The sequence below is a fragment of the Rhipicephalus microplus genome, chromosome 6 (genome assembly GCF_043290135.1).
Source record: "Rhipicephalus microplus isolate Deutch F79 chromosome 6, USDA_Rmic, whole genome shotgun sequence".
NCBI classification, from domain to species: Eukaryota; Metazoa; Arthropoda; class Arachnida; order Ixodida; family Ixodidae; genus Rhipicephalus; species Rhipicephalus microplus.
The window spans coordinates 109,265,703-109,286,715 of NC_134705.1; the positions used below are offsets into that span (position 1 = coordinate 109,265,703).

Consider the following 21,013-nt stretch of genomic DNA (forward strand, 5'->3'; position numbering starts at 1 on the left):
AAAACACCGCCAACAAGACGAACTAGATTCATACAGCCAATACAACTCCCCTCGAGTCCATTTCAAGCGATTAGTATGGAACTACTTGGCTCTTTTTCCGAGTCACAACTAGACAACAACTGGGTCACATAGGTGACAGAGAACCTTGCCCGAAAAGCTGGAAAGATGCCCTAACCGAATGGTACAGCGTGAAATTCACCAATGGTATTGCCGAATTCATGCTTCTGTGGCCCAGCCCTCCTGTGGTACTCATAACAGACAAGCGAACAGCTTTTACTGCGCTGCTGACTCACGATATCCCACATTGCAGCCGTACGAATCACCGTAGAACAACTGCGGATCATACACAGAAAAGTGGTTTCACGGAATACCCCATCAAGACCATTACGGTGTGCCCAACATCTACATGAGCCCACAGCACAAGATCTGGAACTTGATTATTCTATACGTGTTCTTCGCCTACAACACCGCTGTGTAGGAGACCAACAAAGTTACGCGCTTTAAACTTGTCCGCGGAAAAGATGTCACCACCACTATATGGGCGCCACGCTCTCTAATGCCGCCGACGAAAGCAACCTGGGCACCACCTCCTCTCACCATTGCGCAGAAAAAGCATATCCACCCAAAGCCCTATCGTGCACGCTAAACAATGCATTTTATTTGCAATTCTATTTAATTTTGGGTAGACGTGTGCAATTGGAGTTGATGTTCGTGTATATCTTTGTGCAAGTTGTGTATTTACTACATGGGTGATGCTTTTAAGGGGGAATGTTATACCGCGAAGCCGTTTTATGTTCTTTTTACTGCATGCTCATCCGCAGCTGTTAATATTACGGAACATGTCGCAATTTATCTGGTATTATCGCAGCCCCACGCATACATCATTTTAGGAGGCATATTTAGAATGGTGGACGCTGTTTTGCACTTCAGTGGGGATTCTCTTAGCCGACGGCCGACGAGCACATCTTCGCCACCGCTGAAGCTGAGGTGGACGATTTTCTCTAGTGGCGCAAGCTCGCCTAACAAACGCGTTTCCCTTTGTTCTTACGAGCGTGCCGTCACTCCTACATGGTACTGGTCCTAGAGTTTCCTACAATATTCTATTGAAAGCCTCCGTTGTGCTCAGACTAACATAGCCTCCCGTTGAACAGCCCTTTAGTTCCATGATGCATTATTTGAGTTCAGTGCGCTATGTCGAGGGCAACACCCTTTCAACCTAAGTAATGTTACAATAAAAGCTTGCGTCTGAAGCTTCCTGCGTGCCTCAGCACCACGCATTGGGTAAAGCTACCGGAATCTAATGCAGTCAACGGAGTGGTCGCGGATTCAACTTCTTCAACAGCACTTTTTCTTCTATCACTTTCAAGCCATCCGATATGGTGAACTTTACCTACACATTTATTTCATGGAAAAACGCCAGCGAAGACTCCTGGGACCCCGGCATAAAACCCCTTTTTGTTAGAGTTTACCAAACCCGAAATTAGCGCCATGCTAGATTAGGTGAAGGAGGTAACGATGCTTGCTTACTGAAAGTAAATGCAAAGTCACGTTTCGTACAGCAAGTTTTCAAGATCATAAGTTGCTGGAATAAATTTATTGAGTGACACTTAAGGCGGGTCTTCCAGTTAAGTACAAGATTACCAACACTGCCAGTTTGACAAGGACTCCTGAACCCCTGGGACTTGCATCACCATCAATTTTCTTCTTATCGTTGATTACGGTAGCAGCACTAAATCATCTCACTCGAGGTGTTATTTTGCATTCATTCATGATTTTTGTGCTTTTATAATAATAGCCTGAATGAACCTCTAATCTCGTAAATCTGGTTCCTGATGGCTTTCTAGTAAGTGTTCCAATGTTTGAACGCTTGTGCAAATGATATTCGTATTCAGAAGATGCTGAATACCAGCAGTTGAAACGCTTGTTTGCAATCGATTCTCGTTGTTGTGCTACCTTTTTTAGCTTCAATCACCTTCAAAGCCCGCAACTGTCCTTCCTCACCCAAATGCCATATGTCTTAGTACTTCCGCAAATTTCCGCAAACCAGTTCATACATATAAAAATTCATTCACTTCTAGCACTCGTTTGTAGTTCATGAGTACTTGACCATCTTTTTAGAGCGAGAGTCAACCTCAGAGACGGTAACTGTCGTTCCTAATGTGATTTCGGCAAGCTTTAATGCCGTAGTGGGGACTGGGTGATCTCTGATGCTCATCTTCATCATCAGCAGCCTAAATAAGCCCACTGCAGGGCAAATGCATCTTCAAAGTATGACAATCAAACAAGTCTTGTGCTTTTGCTTCCATGTTATACGTACCAACCCTTCATTCTCATCAGCCCACCTAACTTTTTGTCTGCCTCTCGTGCGTTTGCCTTCTCTTGGAATTGAGTCAAATACCCATAATGACCAGTGGTTATCCTGCCTAGGCGATACATGCCCGGTCCATGTGCATTCCTTCTTTTTTACTTCAACCATGATATCCCTAATCCCGGTTTGTTTCCTTACCCACTCTGCTCTCTTCTTCGTTTCAATTCCTCATTGCTATGCCATGGTATTTACAGCAAGTTTTTCACATATTGTACCAACTCACCAAGTTTTATGATCCAAAATTACTATTGCCGTTCAACTTATGTGCCTTCTTTTGTTCTTATGTACTCTCATGTAACTGTTTTAGCAGCCTGATTCAACCTCGATTGCCGTAGCTCTTGTTCTAGAACCTAGTTAGGTAGATATCTCACCCTTGAGCCCTTTTTTCTTTCAATCCCCACTTGCTTTACTACTTTGTGTACAGACTGAGTTAACCTCAACCAATTTAACTGCTGACCTTGATACAACTCAGGCAAATATTTCATTTTTAAAGCAATGTCACCCAATTTTGTGATCTAAATTTACTAAGTATGTTCAACTGAGGTGCTTTCTTTTATTCATCATGTACTGTTATGCAATTTTGTTAGCAGCTGGAATCAACCTCTCTTCCTATTGCGGTCGTTCCAGAACCTAGTCAGGTAAATATGTCATGTTTATGCCTTTCTTTTTTCAATTCCCAATTGCCGTACAACTTTGTTTACAGCCTGAGTCAACCACAACAAACGCAACTGCTGTTACTGAAAAAATTCAGGCAAGTGTTTGTTCAGTTGTGCAAACTACCCCATTTTTGTGATTTCAAATTTCTAATTACGTTCAACTGAGGTGCTTTTTTTTGTTCATCATGTACTCTCATCCTATTTTTTAGCAGCCGGAAGCAATCTCGATTTCAGTAGCTGTCGTTCCAGAACCTAGTCAGGTAAATATGTCATCCTTTTGCCCTTCTGTGTTTTAATTCCCTACTTCCGTACTGCTTTATTTACAGTCTGCATTACCCTCAACAAACACAACTGCTGTTCCGGATACAATTCAGGCAAGGATTTATTTGTTGTGCAAGCTCACTGAGTTTTCTTATCTAAAATTACTATTTCCATTCAACTGAGGTGTTATGTTTGATTCATAATGTATGCTGTTTTTCAGCAGCCGAATTCAGTCTCAATTCTCTTAGCTCTCGTTCAATAACCTAATCATGTAACCGTTTCTTCGGTTGTACAAGCTCCATGTTTTGTCATCACCATAAAAGCAATAAATGAATCTTTCCAGGAGCTTTTTTGTGTTGATTTTTGATGTACGTGCGATTTTGTTACAGTTGGAATCAACTCCTCAACTTGTCAATCCGGAACCAATAACGGTAAGTGCTTCATTCCTTGTACTAGCTAAGACATAGTAATTAGGCATTCGCTTGAAATATAGGCTCAAAATGCTCATTGTACCTATTTTAAATGGTGCTTTTATTTTTTTCACAGCCCGAATCAACGTCAATTGACGCAGCTGTCATTCCTGGTGCATTAACGGCAAGTATATCTTGGCCATACTTAAGGAAACCGATATTTCGCTATCGCGTTGTCTACTTGATATGTTCGTTTGCATTTGTTCTTTAAAACTGTGCGATCTCCTTCGAAACCTGCGTCAGGAACAATCCCCGTAATTATCGTTCCTGAACGCATTCGTGCAAACGTTTGATGTTTTGGGTAAATATATAAAGGCTCTAATGATCGATAAAAATTTTAAACAGATCCTCTTATGGGCTACAATGTATAAATTCTTCATTTTCATGATCTCTTTTTCGCAGCCTGAACCAACCAACACTAATGCAACTGCTCTTCCTGTTCCAACTCCGGTGGGTGTTTGATCTCTTGTGCAATCTCAGTCATCCTAAAAACATAATAAAACAAAACAGTATCTGACTGTTGAAGGCTGACGATTGCTCGTAGATTTCATAAAAAAAGTATCAAGGCACATCAATATTTGCAGTATGATAGATTAAAAAAGTGAATCAGTCATATAAGCTGATAACAGCTCGCACGACTTCTTGGTATATTTAAATCGTCTTTATATTTAAACTATATATGTATACTTAAACCCGTTTCTTTACCTTTGCTTACTATGGACGATTGCTTACACAGGGAGAAAAAAACGGACCCGTTTCTGCGAATGTAGTTGAAAGACGATAGTATTGCATGTGGAGAGAGCGAGCAAAACATTTATTTGATGTTCTGCGCAAGAAAATTGGTGAGAAGTATTCTGGACGCGCCGCGTTAGAGTGCCTCGCGCGTGCAGCAGAGGTGAACGAGCGAATAAGGTCACGTCACACGTGAGACATGAGCGCCATCTGCCAGTTTTATTAGAAAACAAAGCGTGTGGCTCTGAGACGGGTGTTTGCGCCCATCTCAGAGGTGATAAGGTGTAGAACGCAAGGCGACGGTAGGTGCCACCACCGTTACATCTTAGCAAAGCGCTGGAAACACTCCCCGTTCCGTGCTAGTGTTGCATGGTCAGCGCAGTGTGATAAGCGCTACGGGCTTTGATATTACTTATGTATGCCTTTTTTTATAAAAGACGCACATGCAGAACATATACATGTTGCTATGGTGCCCTAGACATGCGCAATAATTCTTTTTTATTGACAATTTCACAAACATGAACACTCAACCTTGAGCAACATTGATGGACGCTGCGGATGGGGTCGGCAGTTTCAAGTACCCGATGTCGTTAAGAGTGGACAAGCAGACAAATGTAAACAAAAACCAATAGACCAAAATTTTTTGCGTCAAAGGTCCCTAGGAAAGACTATCGTCTTTAATAGTGGTAGAGCTGAAGAGCTCTATTGTGAAAAGCCCCGCCGCAACAGTCTAGCGGCTAAGGTACTTGGCTGCTGACCCGCAGGCGACGGGATCGAAGCGTGGCTGCGGTGGTTGCATTTTCGATGGAGGCCAAAAAGTTTTAGGCCCGTGTGCTTTGATATGGGCGCACGTTAATGAACCCCAGGTGGTCAAAATTTCCAGAGCCCTCCAACACAGCATCTCTCATAATCATATGGTGGTTTTGGGACGTTGAACCACACATATCAATCAAGCCCTATAGTGAAAAATTACAACCCTCAGATCGCTTTCCTCCATCTACAAAGTAGATATATAAGGACATGAAATCGACACTCCAGGGTTATCTGGTGGGTGAGGTTCTCGGGTGCTGACCCACTGGTCGCGGGATGGAACTCCTTGGCAGCCAAAATCTCAGTGAAGGCGAGAATGCTATGTGCGTGTGCGCATAGATTAGGCGCATACTATAAAGAATCGTAGCTGCACTTAATTCCGGGTGCCTTTCACTATAGCGCCTCTTATGTCTATATGGTGGTTTCTGGATGTTATTCCTCAACAAATATCAGGGACATCAAAATAACTTTTTGTACACAATGATTGCGATCGAGAGCTATGTATATCAAGGGCAGAGGAGTTAAACCTGGTGGTCCTGTTCTACCTAAGTTGTTCTCACTTTCATTACTCCTTTGCACTTCCTTGCTATTCTACAAGAGCACGGATGCCAGCCAACTAACACTATCGCCTTAATATTGTCCGACATAATGTTGTCAGAGTTCTGGCAGACTCTCATAAATCCCTAAAGCAAATTAGAATAAGCGATGAAAGTGTCAGAAAACTGGAATCTGCTCCGCCAGGAGGTTATACACCTGAGCACGGAAGATTTTTGGAGTATCCTATCAGCATCAAATGCAGGCTCGTTCATGAGGCGAAGAAAGACAAAAAAGCTTTGTAAGAAGCATGCATTAGAAAAAAATACTAGCGCAGCTGGCAGCAATTTTTCCAAAGCTTTGCCGCAGCGAAGTGTTGGGCGCCCAGCTGGTCATCGCTTTGCAATGACTTAACCCTATTAGCTATTTTGCAACCCCATGCTATACTATGCAATACAAGCCTATCTTTGCTGTCTCTTGTAGCAGATCCGTGCCACGCGAATTGGGCGAACATCATTACTCAATGCATTGTTTAGCGAAAAAGTATGGGAAGACATGGGCTGCAAAAAACGATTAGAGACCGCACGTTTCAGATTTCCTTGTCAACACTCTGTGCTGACTGCTTGGTAGGTCATTCTGTGCATGGCGTTCCATGGCGGTGATGATGTTTTTTATTAACAAAACATGGCACACCTTGACCTTAACAGCCCTCTTAGAAAATCACTTTAAAAAGAGCGACCTATGAAATTGCATATATCGCTCCCACCCTTGACATAGCATGTTGTTCCCAATGATATTCACATTACACATCCTACGTTTCCGCGCTTTGATTGCTGATTACCTGTCGCATGTGCCAACGTAAGCAAACCAAAAGGAAAGATGGAAACATTGGAAGAAATGTTGCTGCTAAAATGAAGGCATAACAGAGTCATTTCATAGAGGAAGACGTTTTAGCATTTTAAAAATTTGTGTCGCAAGCCTGAAAAAACCTCTAAAGGATAATCAATGACAAGTCATGCAAGAACTTGCAAGAAGCTGCTACTTCCAACCTGCCCATCAGATATCGCTTTCGTGCAGTATTCAGTGCTTTGTAAGTACTACATGGTCCTCACCAACAGTTATCCAGAGAATTTATGTAAAAATATTTGGTTAAGTGCACTCTCCTGATTGTGAACGTCTGCTTGTTTCAGCTTCCGCTTCATCCAACCCTGCAACATATGAGTCCTCGTCCAGGTGAGGTAAGTCATGTATGCGTGATAAAATCGTGAATATTCATGTTCGAAGAAAGAACAATGTCAAATTGGTGCGAACGGTGAATAGAACACGATATGATGGATAAGCTTGCTGTCGCTTTCACTATGACTTATTACACAACGTAGGTTGCATATTGAAGTGATCACGCAATGAGAACCAAAATGCAAAAAACATCAGGAATTTTATTGGTTGAAAAACTATAGCTGAATTCATGGAACAATAAAAATTTTAGTGCCATCGTATGGAGAAAAAAATGGACCGAATCTATATGTTACACTGCAATTGTCGTCGAAAGACAATAGTCATGCGTGTGGAGAGAGTGAACAAAAAGTTTATTTTATGTTCTACGCAAGAAAATCGGTGAATGGTATTCTGAAGGCGCTGCGTTGGATTGCGTCGAGCGTGTAACGGAGGCGAGAAGCGCACCTAGGCACATTATACACGAGCGCCACATGAGAGTTATCTTCGAAAACGAACGCATGCGTGACCGCGGAGGTGATAAGGTGTTTAATGCAAAGCGACAGGCAGGTGACGGGCAGAAACACCTTCTCGAGCATCGCGTTGCACTGTCAGCGCAGCGCGTTAAATGCTACAATCCTCAGAGTTACTTGCGTGTGCCTGTTCTAGTATAAAGGCAGACATACAAAACATGGACATGTTGTTTTGGCGCCTCAGACATGTGCAATATTTGCTTTTTTAATTGACAATCACACAACTATGAACGCCGAACCTTGAGCAATAGTGGTGGGCGCTGCGGATGGGCTTGGCCGTTTGGTGCCGTTCGAGGTATCACTAGGGCGGGCAAACAGACAAATGTACAGACAGGCACAGAGACAGACCGAGAGACCAAAATTTTTTCGTCGGAGGTCCCCAAGAAAGAATGTCGTCTTTAAAAGATTGTGGGTTGAAAATTCTTTTATTTATTCTCCAAGGTCCCTTTCGTACAGTTATCCGTGTTTGTAAATTGCCACTGTTTCTTTGTAGCAAGCAATGTTCAATTGACAGAGCACGGAGCATGTGGCTACGGGAGAAGCGATGACCCGAATAATACTCTTCTGTAGCAAACCTATGAATTGTGAATGAATCGTCCTCTCCTACACCTTTACACCTTTTAAAAAGTCAGCTTCTAGAGCACCTTTCTGAAACACCCTCACTGTATGAGAGTGTTTCTTCCAGCAGACAGTCGTCCCTGCAGCACCTCGCACAATATCATCAAATAAACAACTTTACGAACTGGTGGCGACTGATATGCCTGGAAAAAAATTTGGTCCCATTCCATGGACCAAGACTTTTTATCCCAAAACCTGTCATGTAGCATGACAAATAATATCAAAGAACAAAGCCTTCCACGCGCACCTACTGGACATCCGGGTGTCCCTTGTGTCCGAGACCCACCTGTCTTCATGGCCGCGTATGGTACCGACGGGCAGCACTAGTTCCCGACTTACGAGCAGTAAATTAGTCGATTCAGGATCACCGAGAAATTTGGCTTTCTCTCTTACGGGTGTTGAAAGCCGGTACTGCAGCCTCGCCAGAGGGAGGCTGCAGTACCTCCCTCTGGCGAGGGAGGTACTGCAGCCTCCCTCTGGCGAGGCTGCAGAGGGAGGCGAAATGGCGGTAGGCCCGTGTGCTCAGATTTGGCTGCACAATAAGGAACCCCAGGTGGTCAAAATTCCCGGAGCCATCTACTACGGCATCTCTCAAAACCATATAGTGATTCTGGGATGCTGAATTCCACGTATCAATCAATGAATCTGATAATACAGCTATCACGCATGAGATTTTGCGAAAGGACCCTGCTCAGAGAGTGAAAATGACGAGTTTGGCCACCTTGCCAAATTAACCCTAGAGAACGTGAATTGTTGAAGGCAGTATTTATTTGCGCACTTTGTACACAAATGGCTTCATTGCGCGTAGGTATTCAAGGCCAGCCTGTCTGACCAGGGGAATCCTCAGCCATCTGGTCTGGCGCCAAAGAGGAATTTCGAAGGTTGAGTCAGACTGTGGCTTCTGGATGGCCAGAATACACGCGCGTGAGGCTGGAAGTGTTTCGGCTCTAGGTGACCCTATAAGATACGCTGATATAGAGCATGGCTAACTTTTTATGCAGGAACCGTTTATTTATTATATTACAAATTTTTCCTGGTGTACAGCATTAGATACTTTCTTTTTCGCAGCTGTTATTGTGAGCCTGAATTTACGCTGCCCAGAACACAGTCTCATTTAAAAAGCTTCTGAGGTTTTTCAGATAGACGAAGCTAATACACATAAAGCCATTACTCGGCAAAATGGTGGTCCGACAGATTATAAATATCGACCGTTCGAACGACACGTAGAGGGTACTAAAATTCAATATAATACGAACTGACAACCATCAAGCGTTTTGCTTTTCTACAAACTATATTCATCAAAAAAGGCAGCTCTAACTTCATTAGATCACTGCTTTCTAACTTCAATAGATCTCTACTATGTCTAGAGCATTATGTCATTACAATTCCCACATGAAATACAGACATTTAGTTAGTACCACGTTTCCGCAATAAGTATACATACAAAGCCTTGGCCTACATCGTTCCCACAACACTTAACAAAGCTAAAGTGCAATTACTTGCAACAAGGATCAACTTCACTCACATGACTGCTCTTTGGCTTCATGAGAACAGGCGCAAAAAACGATTATCCCAGTCAATTTACCACTTTTCATAGTTTAGTCTTGTGCAAACAAATTGGGTCCCGTTACATCTTGTTACTTGCATTGTATTATTGATATGAATTTATCTGTGTTTCCGAAGAGGTATATATGTGTGATTTTTATGTTTATAAGTGTCAAAGTATACAATCATCTGTACACGTATATGTCAATTTTCGAGAGCTCCTTTATTGATATACTTTTAATTCATGCTTTAAAAGTTAGTTGTCTCAGATTTGGGTGCACGGTAAAGAACCTCAGATGGTTAAGATTTCTGAAGCCCTCCCCCCCCCTAAGGCATCTCTCATAATCATATGATGGTTTTCGGACTTTAAACCCCACATATCAATCAATAAAAGAAGGTAGTCGTGAAATAATTTTTGAATCATTATGTATTGTCCTTGTCTTAAATTGTACTTGCATGTTATGTGCACCTGTAATCACTTCCGTACTACTGTATTGTGTACGTACAAGTCACCGAGACCTTTTTCAGCCGGGGCCTTTGTCAAGCCGTGGTCTAAGTACAGGTGTTCCTGCCACTTACATCCAGCCAACACTGTATTCACAGCGCGTTGTAATGTCACAAGTGCCGAAGTAAGACCGGAGGGCATAATCTACAACTTGAATAGGCCGTTTGGTGTTGTAAAGGGGGTCTTTTTATAGCATCTCTATTTGATATCAATTCATCATTAGCCGGTTTTTTGGTGCATTGGTTAAACGTACTTTGCGTTATTGAGCCAATTCAGAGAATTGCTTTTTCGTGGTTTGTCCTATTGTCTACTTGAACTGTAGTGCTAAATTCGTATGTGTGTCCCGCACGTGGACCAATGAGCACCTCGACAACATGTCACGTGCTCATACAGTAAAGAAGGCTGCAGTAGAACAGAGACTTGCATTCTTTTTTAGTTTACTGAACTAATGGCCGGGCAACATAAAGTAAAACCGAAAAAGAGCAATTCGCGTGGTGCAGGCGCAGCGGGGAACAGAGCGTTAATCGATGATCTAGGGTGCGGTGGGTTGCGTCGGCATTTATGCATGCTCTGAGGGCCAGTCAAGGTTGTCTCAGTTAATCGCATAACATCTAGAATAAGCATGGCTATTTTCGACGGTTGCGTAATCCGAAGAGAATTACCTTGATGAATCGCGTTTTTTAGTGAAGAGCGGTCTGCGTCGAGCATTACTAAGTTTTAGTGGCTAGAGCCTCATAACTACCTCATAAGCGTGCGTGCAAATGGCATGATAGAAGGGTAATATATCACACAGGCGTCACATAATGCAAATGGCAAAAGTAGTGGGTCGTTAAATGCTCGCGCCTCATAAAAAAGCAAAGCTATAGTTATTCATGGTTAACAGCCACAGCATGTACAATAATGTAGAAAATGTTTTGCAGGTGGGTTGCATTTGCCATAGTTCTAGAATGACGATTATTGCGTATTCAAGGCTTCTCTACTTCACAAGACTAATGAATTATAGCGTACTGCGCACATCATAAGTTCACTGGTGGTACCTCGCAAGTTCCCAAGGTTACACATGAAGAACGCTCAGACCGTCAATAAAGTTCTCTCTTTTTCATGTAATAAATGTAGTATAACATGCTAATAGCAAAATAGCGACAGCTCGTCACGCGATGCAAAATACGTAACTAGTTAGTCGCTTTAGCTTGATCAATGAGAACATAACTTCAAAGTGTAGTGATTACTATACTTGTATTCGAAGCGGCCATTGAACTGTCAGCTAGTTGAATTGGTAAGAAAAAGATCTGTAGAGTTTTCAATGTGGTCTACATTATTAAAGCTTCATGGGCTTTGTATACATATTTTGCTGTGTATACACTTAAACTTAAATGAAGCACAAACATGGTGTTGCAAGCATGCAGCCAGACTGGAAATTCGCATCGAACGAGTCTTGGGTCAATATTACCAAACATACAATAATTACCTGAGTTCTTTAAAATCACATTGCTAAAGATGAACATTTCGTGCTACATGTTCTTGTGCAAGTTGCCTACCATTCTTGTTTCAGCCTGGGTCACCTGAAAACCCCGGAGCTGTCATACCTGGTCCATCTCAGGCAAGTGTTTTATCCTTATGAGTGCAGTAAGTCGTGCATTGCTAGTATACCGAGAAACCTAGACGTATAACACAAGACGAGACAAAAGAAAGTAATATATCAATGTCCCATTCATTTTTGGCAGTCAATAACACATACATACTACCATGACACAGTAGTAAAGCGGCGTAATGTAGCACTACAGGTCAAATAGAGCCAGCGCCACTTGGCGGACACTGGTGACATGAAAAGCTGAGGATGTGCAGTGGGGTTACTGAAGTGGGTTGAAGTTGGAATTACGAGGCATGAAGTGGTGGGTGACGGAAGTGAAGATTATGGCGGGAGCTGTAGTGCGTGTAGCGGTGAGTTGTGGCTGTGGTGAGTAGTGGGAGCATTGGGGAAAATGGCCCATACTGGTAGCAATGTACCGTTTCTTAAGGTAAATTTCACGACAATCTACAATTGTCTCCAGACGTAAAAACTCGACCAAGAACCGTTTCGCTGTTTGTGTTTGTGGCAAGTCGCCCGGGGTGGGCGACTTGCCACTCCACTAGACCGAGCCTCCGTGCAGAGCTGCCAATGAGTATGCTGGAAAAAAGGCCGAAATCTGAGATAAAACTGATCATGCTGTTGGGTTTTTATCAACGAATAACTAGCCAAACAAACAACATATGTGGTATTACGAATTTTTTATCAAAAACAAATTTGTGTAAGAATTAGCAGAAAATAAGATACACAGGGACAAAATTTTTCACCTGCTCCCAGGCTTTCAAGTCACAGATATGGCAAAGGTCCAAGAAATATTTGTTTTTTTGAGCTATTCTTAACTTCAAAGTCATTAAAGAATCAGGTAGTTAAAATGCCGAGAAAAAGACAAAATATCAAGCGTGTAAAGTGACCGACAACGCACTTTCAATAAGCTTGGAGTTATACAGAACACTGGGGCAAACAAACGGCATATTTTTGTATGCCAAACACGTAGTACAATGAGGTAACATATAGTGCGCAGAGAAAATATCTCTTCAAGATTGATATAGTAGTACGAAATATCAAAAAGTTTAAGCAGCAATATTTTCTATGTTCTCTTACAGAGAGATGGAGAAGGCTTGGTTTTGTGGATACCCTGTTTGCTCTGCGAGTACGGTGAAAAAATCAAATGAGCCGAAATATTCTGGAAAAATTTTTGGTCGCGATTAGTTTCACGTGCACGATTCCGCTTTCAGTTCTAGTCAGGGTATAAAAGGTATCAGCTCAGCTGAGGAACAAGCTGACATGAGCAGTATAAAAATGAAAAAAATATTATTGTTTTAATTCTATACTACCCAGCCCCGCCACGGTGGTCTAGTGACTAAGGTACTCAGCTGCTGACCCGCAGGTCGCGGAATTGAATCCCGGCTGCGGCGGCTGCATCTTCGATAGAGGCGGAAATGATGTAGGCCTGGTGTGCTCAGATTTAGGTGCACGTTAAAGAACCCCAGGTGGTCGAAATTTTCGGAGCCCTCCACTACGGCGTTCCTACAATCATATGATGGTTTGGGAAGTTAAACCCTACATATCAATCAATCAATGATTCAATCAGTCAATCTATTCCGTGCTACCCAGGTTAGCTTGCATGTTCTACGACTGCCTAATTATTTAAAACAAGTGAGAGATTCTAGGAAAAATCTTTTACGATATCAATAGACACTCTAAAAGGTTTGCTGACAAAGCGCGTGATATTTTACTTTTTTCACATTTCATTCCATAAATATTGTTGTGCGCCATTTGCAGGCATCTGTGCAGCATTAGATACCGTATAAAGAGCGCACATAATAATTCGCGTAGAACAGATGCAGTGAATTTTTCAATAGGTGCAATTCTAACATTCAAATCAGAGTCACTAGGAAGAATATTCTTTAAAGCTGTTTCCCTAAAGTCTTGGAACTAAGTTTTCTGGTTTTAAAACCACTAAAACAGTGCCTCATATATGTGTTGTGGTTGTTTCTTTCCGTTGTCGAGCTCCTGATAGACACCGCACTGTGCTAAAACGATAAGGAAGTTACGTCCACAGAGATGTAAAACAACATTGATTGCGCTCTAGCCACAAATTGGTCATCATTCCTGCAACTTGCTCAAGCTGTCTTTGCGAGCACGTTGCGCCTTGGTTGTAGAGCACTGACGCGGACTGGGAATTTGGGGCTCAGGGAGGAGATGCGCGTGCATTAGCTGGTAGAGAGCAAAACACTTGGAAATAACACGAACACGCAGCCTCCAAGAAGGCTCGTATTTTTCTGTTTAAAACGAAATAGCGTGATAAGTTTGTGAAATGGAGATTACGAGTATACAGCAATGACTTGGGAGTCATTGCATTCACAAAACAGCCACTCTTGTGCAAAGTAGCCACCCACGGCAACCTTATTGTGCCGGACAAGCAGTGACTAGGCAGCAAGTGACGTGTTGGTAATGCGATGCACAAGCTGGTTCTCAGCACGAGCTCATCGTTTTCGTTCTTCGAGGATATTTACTGCATATCAAGTATCACGTCCATTGAAACACGCCTACGTGCACAGGAAGCAGAGTTTGGTGTGTATTAAATGGAGGCCCAGGACATGGAAGGACGTTGCATTATTCGCTGTGAACTGGTCGTCAACTTTCGCAGCCATGTTTGAATGACTCAAAGTGAAAAGTCCTAGACGTCAGTGATCACACAACCAGCCTACTGCAGTGTCAAGGTCATATATCTAAGCATTTACTGAGCCTGCCTGACGCCGAGCTTGCCTGACAAATAACTGACTTTTCGCTGAAAGCCTTTCATAATGTCTCCGCTCTTCGGTAACACTCCATACATAAACACAAATAAGAAAACGCAAAGCGTGTTACGAAAATAACTTTTCTCAACGGTGATTACATAAAGAAACTGTTTCAAAACTACAGAATTAACCCCAAAAAAAATACATTTAAAAATCTGGTAGTTAAATCCTCTTAAGAGCTTACGTATCAACTTCACTGTTGAGTCGCACACGCGATGGTCCCAACCTGACGACTTTCCTTTTTGAACGGAGAATACGCCAGACGTAGAACCTTTTCGTTAGACCGCTCAACCCCAACGCTAGCCGCTTTTTAACGCACTGTCTCGTTTTCTTTCCTGGGAAGTTACCACCGCAAGAGTTGTCATGCGCTGACACTTTTTCTGGGCGAGAATCTGGCCCTTCTGACTGCTGTGACGGCTTCCAGTCTAAATGCTTCTGACCAGTTCCCTTGACGTGCGAACCCTTTTTCACCAAACGACACACATCAGCCAGTGGCTCATCTCGTTTCTGCTCTCCATCGAGAGAATTTCCACCGAATGAATGAAGCCGCTCGATGTCCACAATAGCACATTTCGCAGTATATTTGAGACTTTTCAACTCCCCCTGCTTTTCATGTGACGCGGAATCAGTTGTGCGCGGCTCCCTTGCTCGGCCATCCCGTTTCTCTATTGTGCACAGCACAGCGTTAGCCTTAGGACCAGAACCTTGAGACACGTGTTCTAGCTCTAGCATTGGTGCACACTGCTCCTGTCTAATCTCCCGCTTTACACAGTTCACCCTCGTATCACGCTCTTTTAGACAATTCAGTCGCTTTTGCCGGTGGTGACAGAGACATTCGTAATCTTTCGGTGTAAGCGAAACAGATACACTCAAAGCCAACTGATCGGTCACCGCGCATTGCTATTTCACCGGCTCAGCAACACTTCCTGGCGAGACCGGAAGTCCGAGAGGTACCCACACTAGACGCGCGGTCACACCTTGCCCAAAAGCGTCGGTTAGCTCTATTGTGCCACTGCTCTCACGCAAAAACTTAGCGGATACCTCATTCACCGGTATCGCCGTTATATCTGCACACAAGTCAACGCGTGCGAAACAGGGCTTGCCTCCCACAACAATCTCAATGTGCGGATTCCTCATCAGCGAGTTTTTCATAACAACAGAATTTCGTGATGGTGTGGTACGGCTTTAACATAATCGTTTCTTCTGGGATGCCACGCTTGAAACTTCAGCTGTAGTAGCAGCAGTCTCACGGGAAAATTCGCAATCTCTCTGAAAGCGACCCCTTTTCCGCAGCTAAAACACGATCCTGATTTGGGGCTGAAGTTTGCTCTAGCAAAGGGTTTCGAGTGCAGCCCATAATTAAAATTTTCTGATTCTGCACCGCGGTAACTGCCCTATCTGCTGTCGAGGCTTTCTTCAAAATTGGCGATAAACTCCGCAATATCCTTGGCCCTCAACCAGCCCTTCACTTTCTGCTACGTGACCAGTGAGCGGAGATCACTCGGCATTAACTGCTTTAGCCTGTCAGCTATAGGCAACTTCTGAAGACTTTCGAATAACCCCACCTCTCTACTCTCAGGTAGTAGATGAACATAGTCTCCAGGTGCGCCTTTGCTTGGCTCCAACGTTCATCTGACTCTTTCTTTATTTGCAGAAACATTCGGCGGTGGTCGCTTCGAGTCAGCCGCAGCTCTTTTAGCACTCTAGACTTTGAATCCGAGTACGGAATTACCCAGCCTCTGATTGATTGGCGACGAATGTGCGCATCTTGTCACTTAAGATTGGTAAAAGGATAATGCCCTATATTTCCTCGGGTATGCTCAATGCCGCACAGAAAGTGTCCACATGTTTGAACAAACGGTAATCCTAGGCTCATTAGTGGGCATAGTTGCTAACACTGCTTTCAGCGCTTTCGCGTACCGTGCGATACAATAAAGAGAATGCTGGTTGTGGTTTGCCGTCTCCTCTGGCAAGACACGCGACGACTTCGATTTTCTCTACCTCAAGCTTGAGCTTTAACACTTCTGTCTCGAGTATCAACTCACGTGTGCGATCCAATTCATTCACACTGTCACCTTCTATCACATCTCTATCTGAGTCCGCTATCTCCCAGAGTGTGCATGAACGCAAGTGCATTCATGAAGAAAAAATATTTGGGGCCTTTAAAGAGCACGAAGCAAGCCTCACCTTGCAGTGATGCGTCGCCCGATGATCATGTTGGTTGTAACGGTGTTCCATCTCGTCTCTAGGGCTATGTGTGACGACCAGTTCCAATACAGCAGGTCTGCACCCGATGACTTCTGTCACTGACTCAGACTGTCACATTGACTGCTCCTTAAGCAGCAATCTGCAGCGCCTCTCCAGTATGTCCGTCGCTCAACGACGACCTTTGGCTCTGCTCTCGTTCAGTGACGCGCAGCGCTCTGGCACGGCCCAACTCCAGGCTCTAATGTTGACCAGCAGGCTCGTACCGAATTCTAATGCTGCTTGTCGCAGCGCACGAGCAGGTCCCGAAGCAGCATGCATCTTGTGAGTTTCCCAAATATGAGCACCTTCCTCACAATGGGCTCTCTGCGCCACGTTGACTGCGCCAGTCAATTTCGTCCTTCTCAACTAGCTTCTACACTAGTTAAGGAGAGAAGATGTTTGGGGTTCGGAATGGGTCCCCTCGATGACTTGAGTGCACGGTGGCCGCGCGAAGGAAGAGTCGTAGTCCGGTGAAGAGACGTAGTCTGGTGAAGTGCCTCAGGCGTATGCCGGAGTTCTAGCCCGAACATCCGCTCTTCTCTTTCAGATTCAAACATCCTCTTTTCAACTCTCGGTTGAACAAAGGGTCTTCACACAAGCTAATCACACGCGTGGGTTCGCATTGCAACAACCAGGTGCAGAAACAACTTCATAATAGACACTGCATTGGTAAAAACCACGTTAACAAATACAACACGCACGTGTGGGCTCGCATTGCCACAACCAATTGCAGAAACACTATCATAATAGACACTGCATTGGTAAAAAACACATTACCAAATACAACACGCAAAAGAACAGGTTCTACGCGTGTGACACTCTCTCCCACGCCAGGCCGTGCTGCATTCGTCAGCCGACTTCCGTCGGCAGCCGTTCTCACTCTCGAGCCCCGTCAGCTATCTCAATAAATGTTGCTGCGTAGAAGCCTCCTTAAGAGCGGTGAGTAAACCATTGGGCTCTGTGCGCTTACCAAGTGTGCATGCGACAGCAAGGCGCCCCGACATCCTAACAACACTCGGTAATGACGTACAGCGGGGGAGGTTATGCTCGTCTCCCTGCCGCCAACATTTCTCGGTCAGCCAAGTGGTGGCGTCCCCGCGTCTTTATGAATGGCACACATGCATGCCAACAATCACTTACCACTTACCCCCGAAGGCAGAGATGTTACTTGACTCGTACTTGACTCGTTCTTGACTCAAGACCGTCTTGCCGGTCGCCATAAATCGTTCTCCAACTTGCGGATGACTTGAAGGCGAGTTGGCTCTGTCGAAGTCAGGACAAGTTTCAAGTCAGCTGCGGGGCTTGCTTGAAAGCGACTTGACGTGTTATTCCAACATGGCCACCTCTCGAATGGACGTCACGTGAAAGGTGGCCGCTTTTGAGTTTGCTTGCCTCGCCGTAAGCGTAGCATTTTTGAGGCGCACTGCCTGCCGAAGATTCTTGGAACCGCTTTACGTGACCAAGGAAATCCGATGGAGCTGTACGACGAGCAACAATTCCACTTTAGGTACAGATTCATGAAGAACGCCGTGGGGCAGCTGCTTGTTATGTTGCCGCTCCGTGAAAGTGGGGACAACCGAAAACAGCCCGTGCATCCATTGTTACAGCTACTGATGGCTCTCAGGTTTTACAGCGCTGGCACATTCCAGCCAGTCACCGGAAATTTCATCCGCATTCCGTAGTCTACAGTGTGCCGTGCAGTGGGAAAAGTTACGCTACTCATCGCAAAGCACCTGTACGCGATGCTGGTGCGCTTTCCGCAGCCGGCGGACTGTTATGAAGTGGCTGAGTTCCCTTGCGTGACAGGTTGTGTCGACTACACACACGTGCGTATTATTAGCCCCGGTGTCGACAACGCTGAAGAGTTCCGTAACCGCAAAGACTATTTCTGTTTTTCTATAACACGACGACACTTTCCATCTCTTTCGGTAAAAAAAAATTGACTCGGTGCTGTGTCCGTGCGCCTCGTCTGTCCTTTCGTCCCGTCTAGGGCGCTGCTTCTCGCTCAGAAAGGCATCGCTTGTAGCACAACGCTACGTAAAATTACACACACAAAAAAAGAGGTGCCCCTATCACGGGTTTTTTATTCCGCGTCACCATCATGCAGTGATACATTGCTGCACCCCGCGAGACGGAATTCTGCTGAGGGCAATGTCCTGACCCCCGCTTTTTCTCTTGTTTACCAAGCTCAACAAAAGAATACGAATCACATTTGGTCCCAGAACTTGTTTTTTTTTTCATAATAACTGCAACCTAGCCCATTACAGGCATGCACACAGGCGAACAGAGGCAAATACCGTGAAAATCGCGTCACATCGTGAGCCAGGTCAGCACGAATACATGCCATGGCGTTCGATTGAGAAAAAAAAATAACGAAAGAACCCAACGCGATGCTGGTTTCTCCTCCAAACAAGCAACCGTGGAGAAACGCACCGCATTTGGGTGGCCACTAAAACCAGCGGGCAACGAACGCTTTACAGAAGCAACACTGCGCATCGCTGTGGTGGCAGGCACCACGTGCCGCTCGTTAGCCGTAAAATGGCAAGAATATGCTTGTGGCCCTTCGTTTTTATAGTTATTTTAAAACGTAGGGCCTTTTTTGGTGTAATGCATGCCTTACCAGAACAACTTCATTTTTACCCTCGTTAGCAGGCGAGCAGCGTGTTTCTGCTTTGAAGCTCGTTCTTGACTTGACCAAGCAAGACAGCCTGAGCATCTATGAAACGTGAAGGCTGACTTGGGCGTTTTGAAGTCCGCTGCTTGCTTCGCGCCGACTTGCTCAAGTTAAGTTGAAGTCGCGAGCCAAGTAACATCTCTGCATTCGGGGTTAAACTCAGACGGCGGCGCCTGGCCTGCTTCTTGCCGGACGATCTACCGAGTAAGCCTTCCCCTTCTAGTCTAGAACTGGGGCGACCTTGACGTCTCCGCTCGTGAACCTTGTGAACGAAGAAGTCTCCTTCCTTTCTTTCCCATGCTCGGGTCTTCCACGTTCACCTTCGCGGAACTGATTAGCTTCGCTAGTTTACGAATCGGGAACTGGCTACGCGCTCTGCATCAGCCGCAATAATTGCACTACACAGAACACGCCGGTGATTGTTGCCTCATACTAACTGATGGCATTTTGTCGTGGACCATGATCACCTTCTTGCTATCGACGGGAAGTTTCCTATTGTTGCTTTATTGCAAAATAGTCTTGTCCAACCGATGTCAAGACTCAAAGCATGACCCAAAACAATGAGGTGCCTGCGAGCATTCAGTTTAACAAGCGGCATTCTCATGCTAACGAAAAACACAAACTGTCTTGGAGTGGGAATATTCCGCGAATGTCTATTCGCTCAACAACCTTGACAAAAACCTGTCGCCAGTCTTCCCAGTAAAGTTATTTTTGATGTTTCTCTTGAGTGATGAGGAGCTGCGCAAATATCAGTTAGGTGCAGTTAGGTGTAAACTGCACGTGAAGTATGACTGTAGGACAACAAAGACAACTACGCAATTATTACAACTTCCTTATAAACATCTCTGATATGCTAACATTGGATTGAGAATATGCGCGTCTGTGTATCTATAGATTTTCATTGTCACAACATCCTCTTTTCAGCTTTGGTTGGCCTCTATATTTCACCATGGGTTGATCCCTATAGAAAGGGTAAGTTCTTAAGCGTGCCAAAACGTGCGAGTTCACAATATTTGACAACATGCGCTTTTGCATATATTTTTATATAAGGAGAACTAGACGTTTAGATGGTGTAGGTAGAGCTAGTGCGGTTCACCATGTCCTGCATTACAACATGTGGCTAATTACGGATACATGCTCTAAAAACACAGAAACCAAAGACGAACACTACGGCTACATATGACAGTGCCTGTACATCATGATTTAGCCCGAGAAATACCTATGCTTCTTTTTTAAAAAAACCGATCATGCAAACGGGTGCCGCCCAGAATGTTTTTTTTTCTGTATGCAGTCTCAATAATCACGCTATTGTGAGAATTGTTTTTTGACAAAGTAATATTATAACCACGCATCAGAAGGACTTTCATAATCTCTAGGACATTCTTCTGTGTACAATTTTTTAACTCACTGAATACAAAATGAAACCTTTTTTAACTCCGATTCTGATGTAGTCGGCGTCAGAGATATGGGCTGTTGAGTG

General features: G+C 44.2%; 1 protein-coding gene across 8 annotated transcripts in view; it reads left to right on the top strand.

The window, feature by feature from the left end:
- The window catches only part of LOC142764864 (uncharacterized), a 47,209-nt gene that overhangs the window by 21,554 nt on the left and 4,642 nt on the right, over positions 1 to 21,013 (top strand). Inside the window, exons 2-11 of one of the 8 annotated variants that reach the window (XM_075865404.1) lie at positions 2,959 to 3,006; positions 3,072 to 3,119; positions 3,234 to 3,284; positions 3,351 to 3,398; positions 3,675 to 3,716; positions 3,832 to 3,879; positions 4,158 to 4,205; positions 7,022 to 7,069; positions 11,797 to 11,844; positions 20,458 to 20,505. In XM_075865404.1, coding sequence (XP_075721519.1) covers positions 2,959 to 3,006; positions 3,072 to 3,119; positions 3,234 to 3,284; positions 3,351 to 3,398; positions 3,675 to 3,716; positions 3,832 to 3,879; positions 4,158 to 4,205; positions 7,022 to 7,069; positions 11,797 to 11,844; positions 20,458 to 20,505 — 477 coding nt within the window. Of the gene's footprint in view, positions 1 to 2,955; positions 3,007 to 3,071; positions 3,120 to 3,233; positions 3,285 to 3,350; positions 3,399 to 3,674; positions 3,717 to 3,831; positions 3,880 to 4,157; positions 4,206 to 7,021; positions 7,070 to 11,796; positions 11,845 to 20,457; positions 20,506 to 21,013 lie in introns of all 8 variants that reach the window. The other 7 variants (XM_075865405.1, XM_075865402.1, XM_075865403.1 and 4 more) reach the window with 7 other exon arrangements.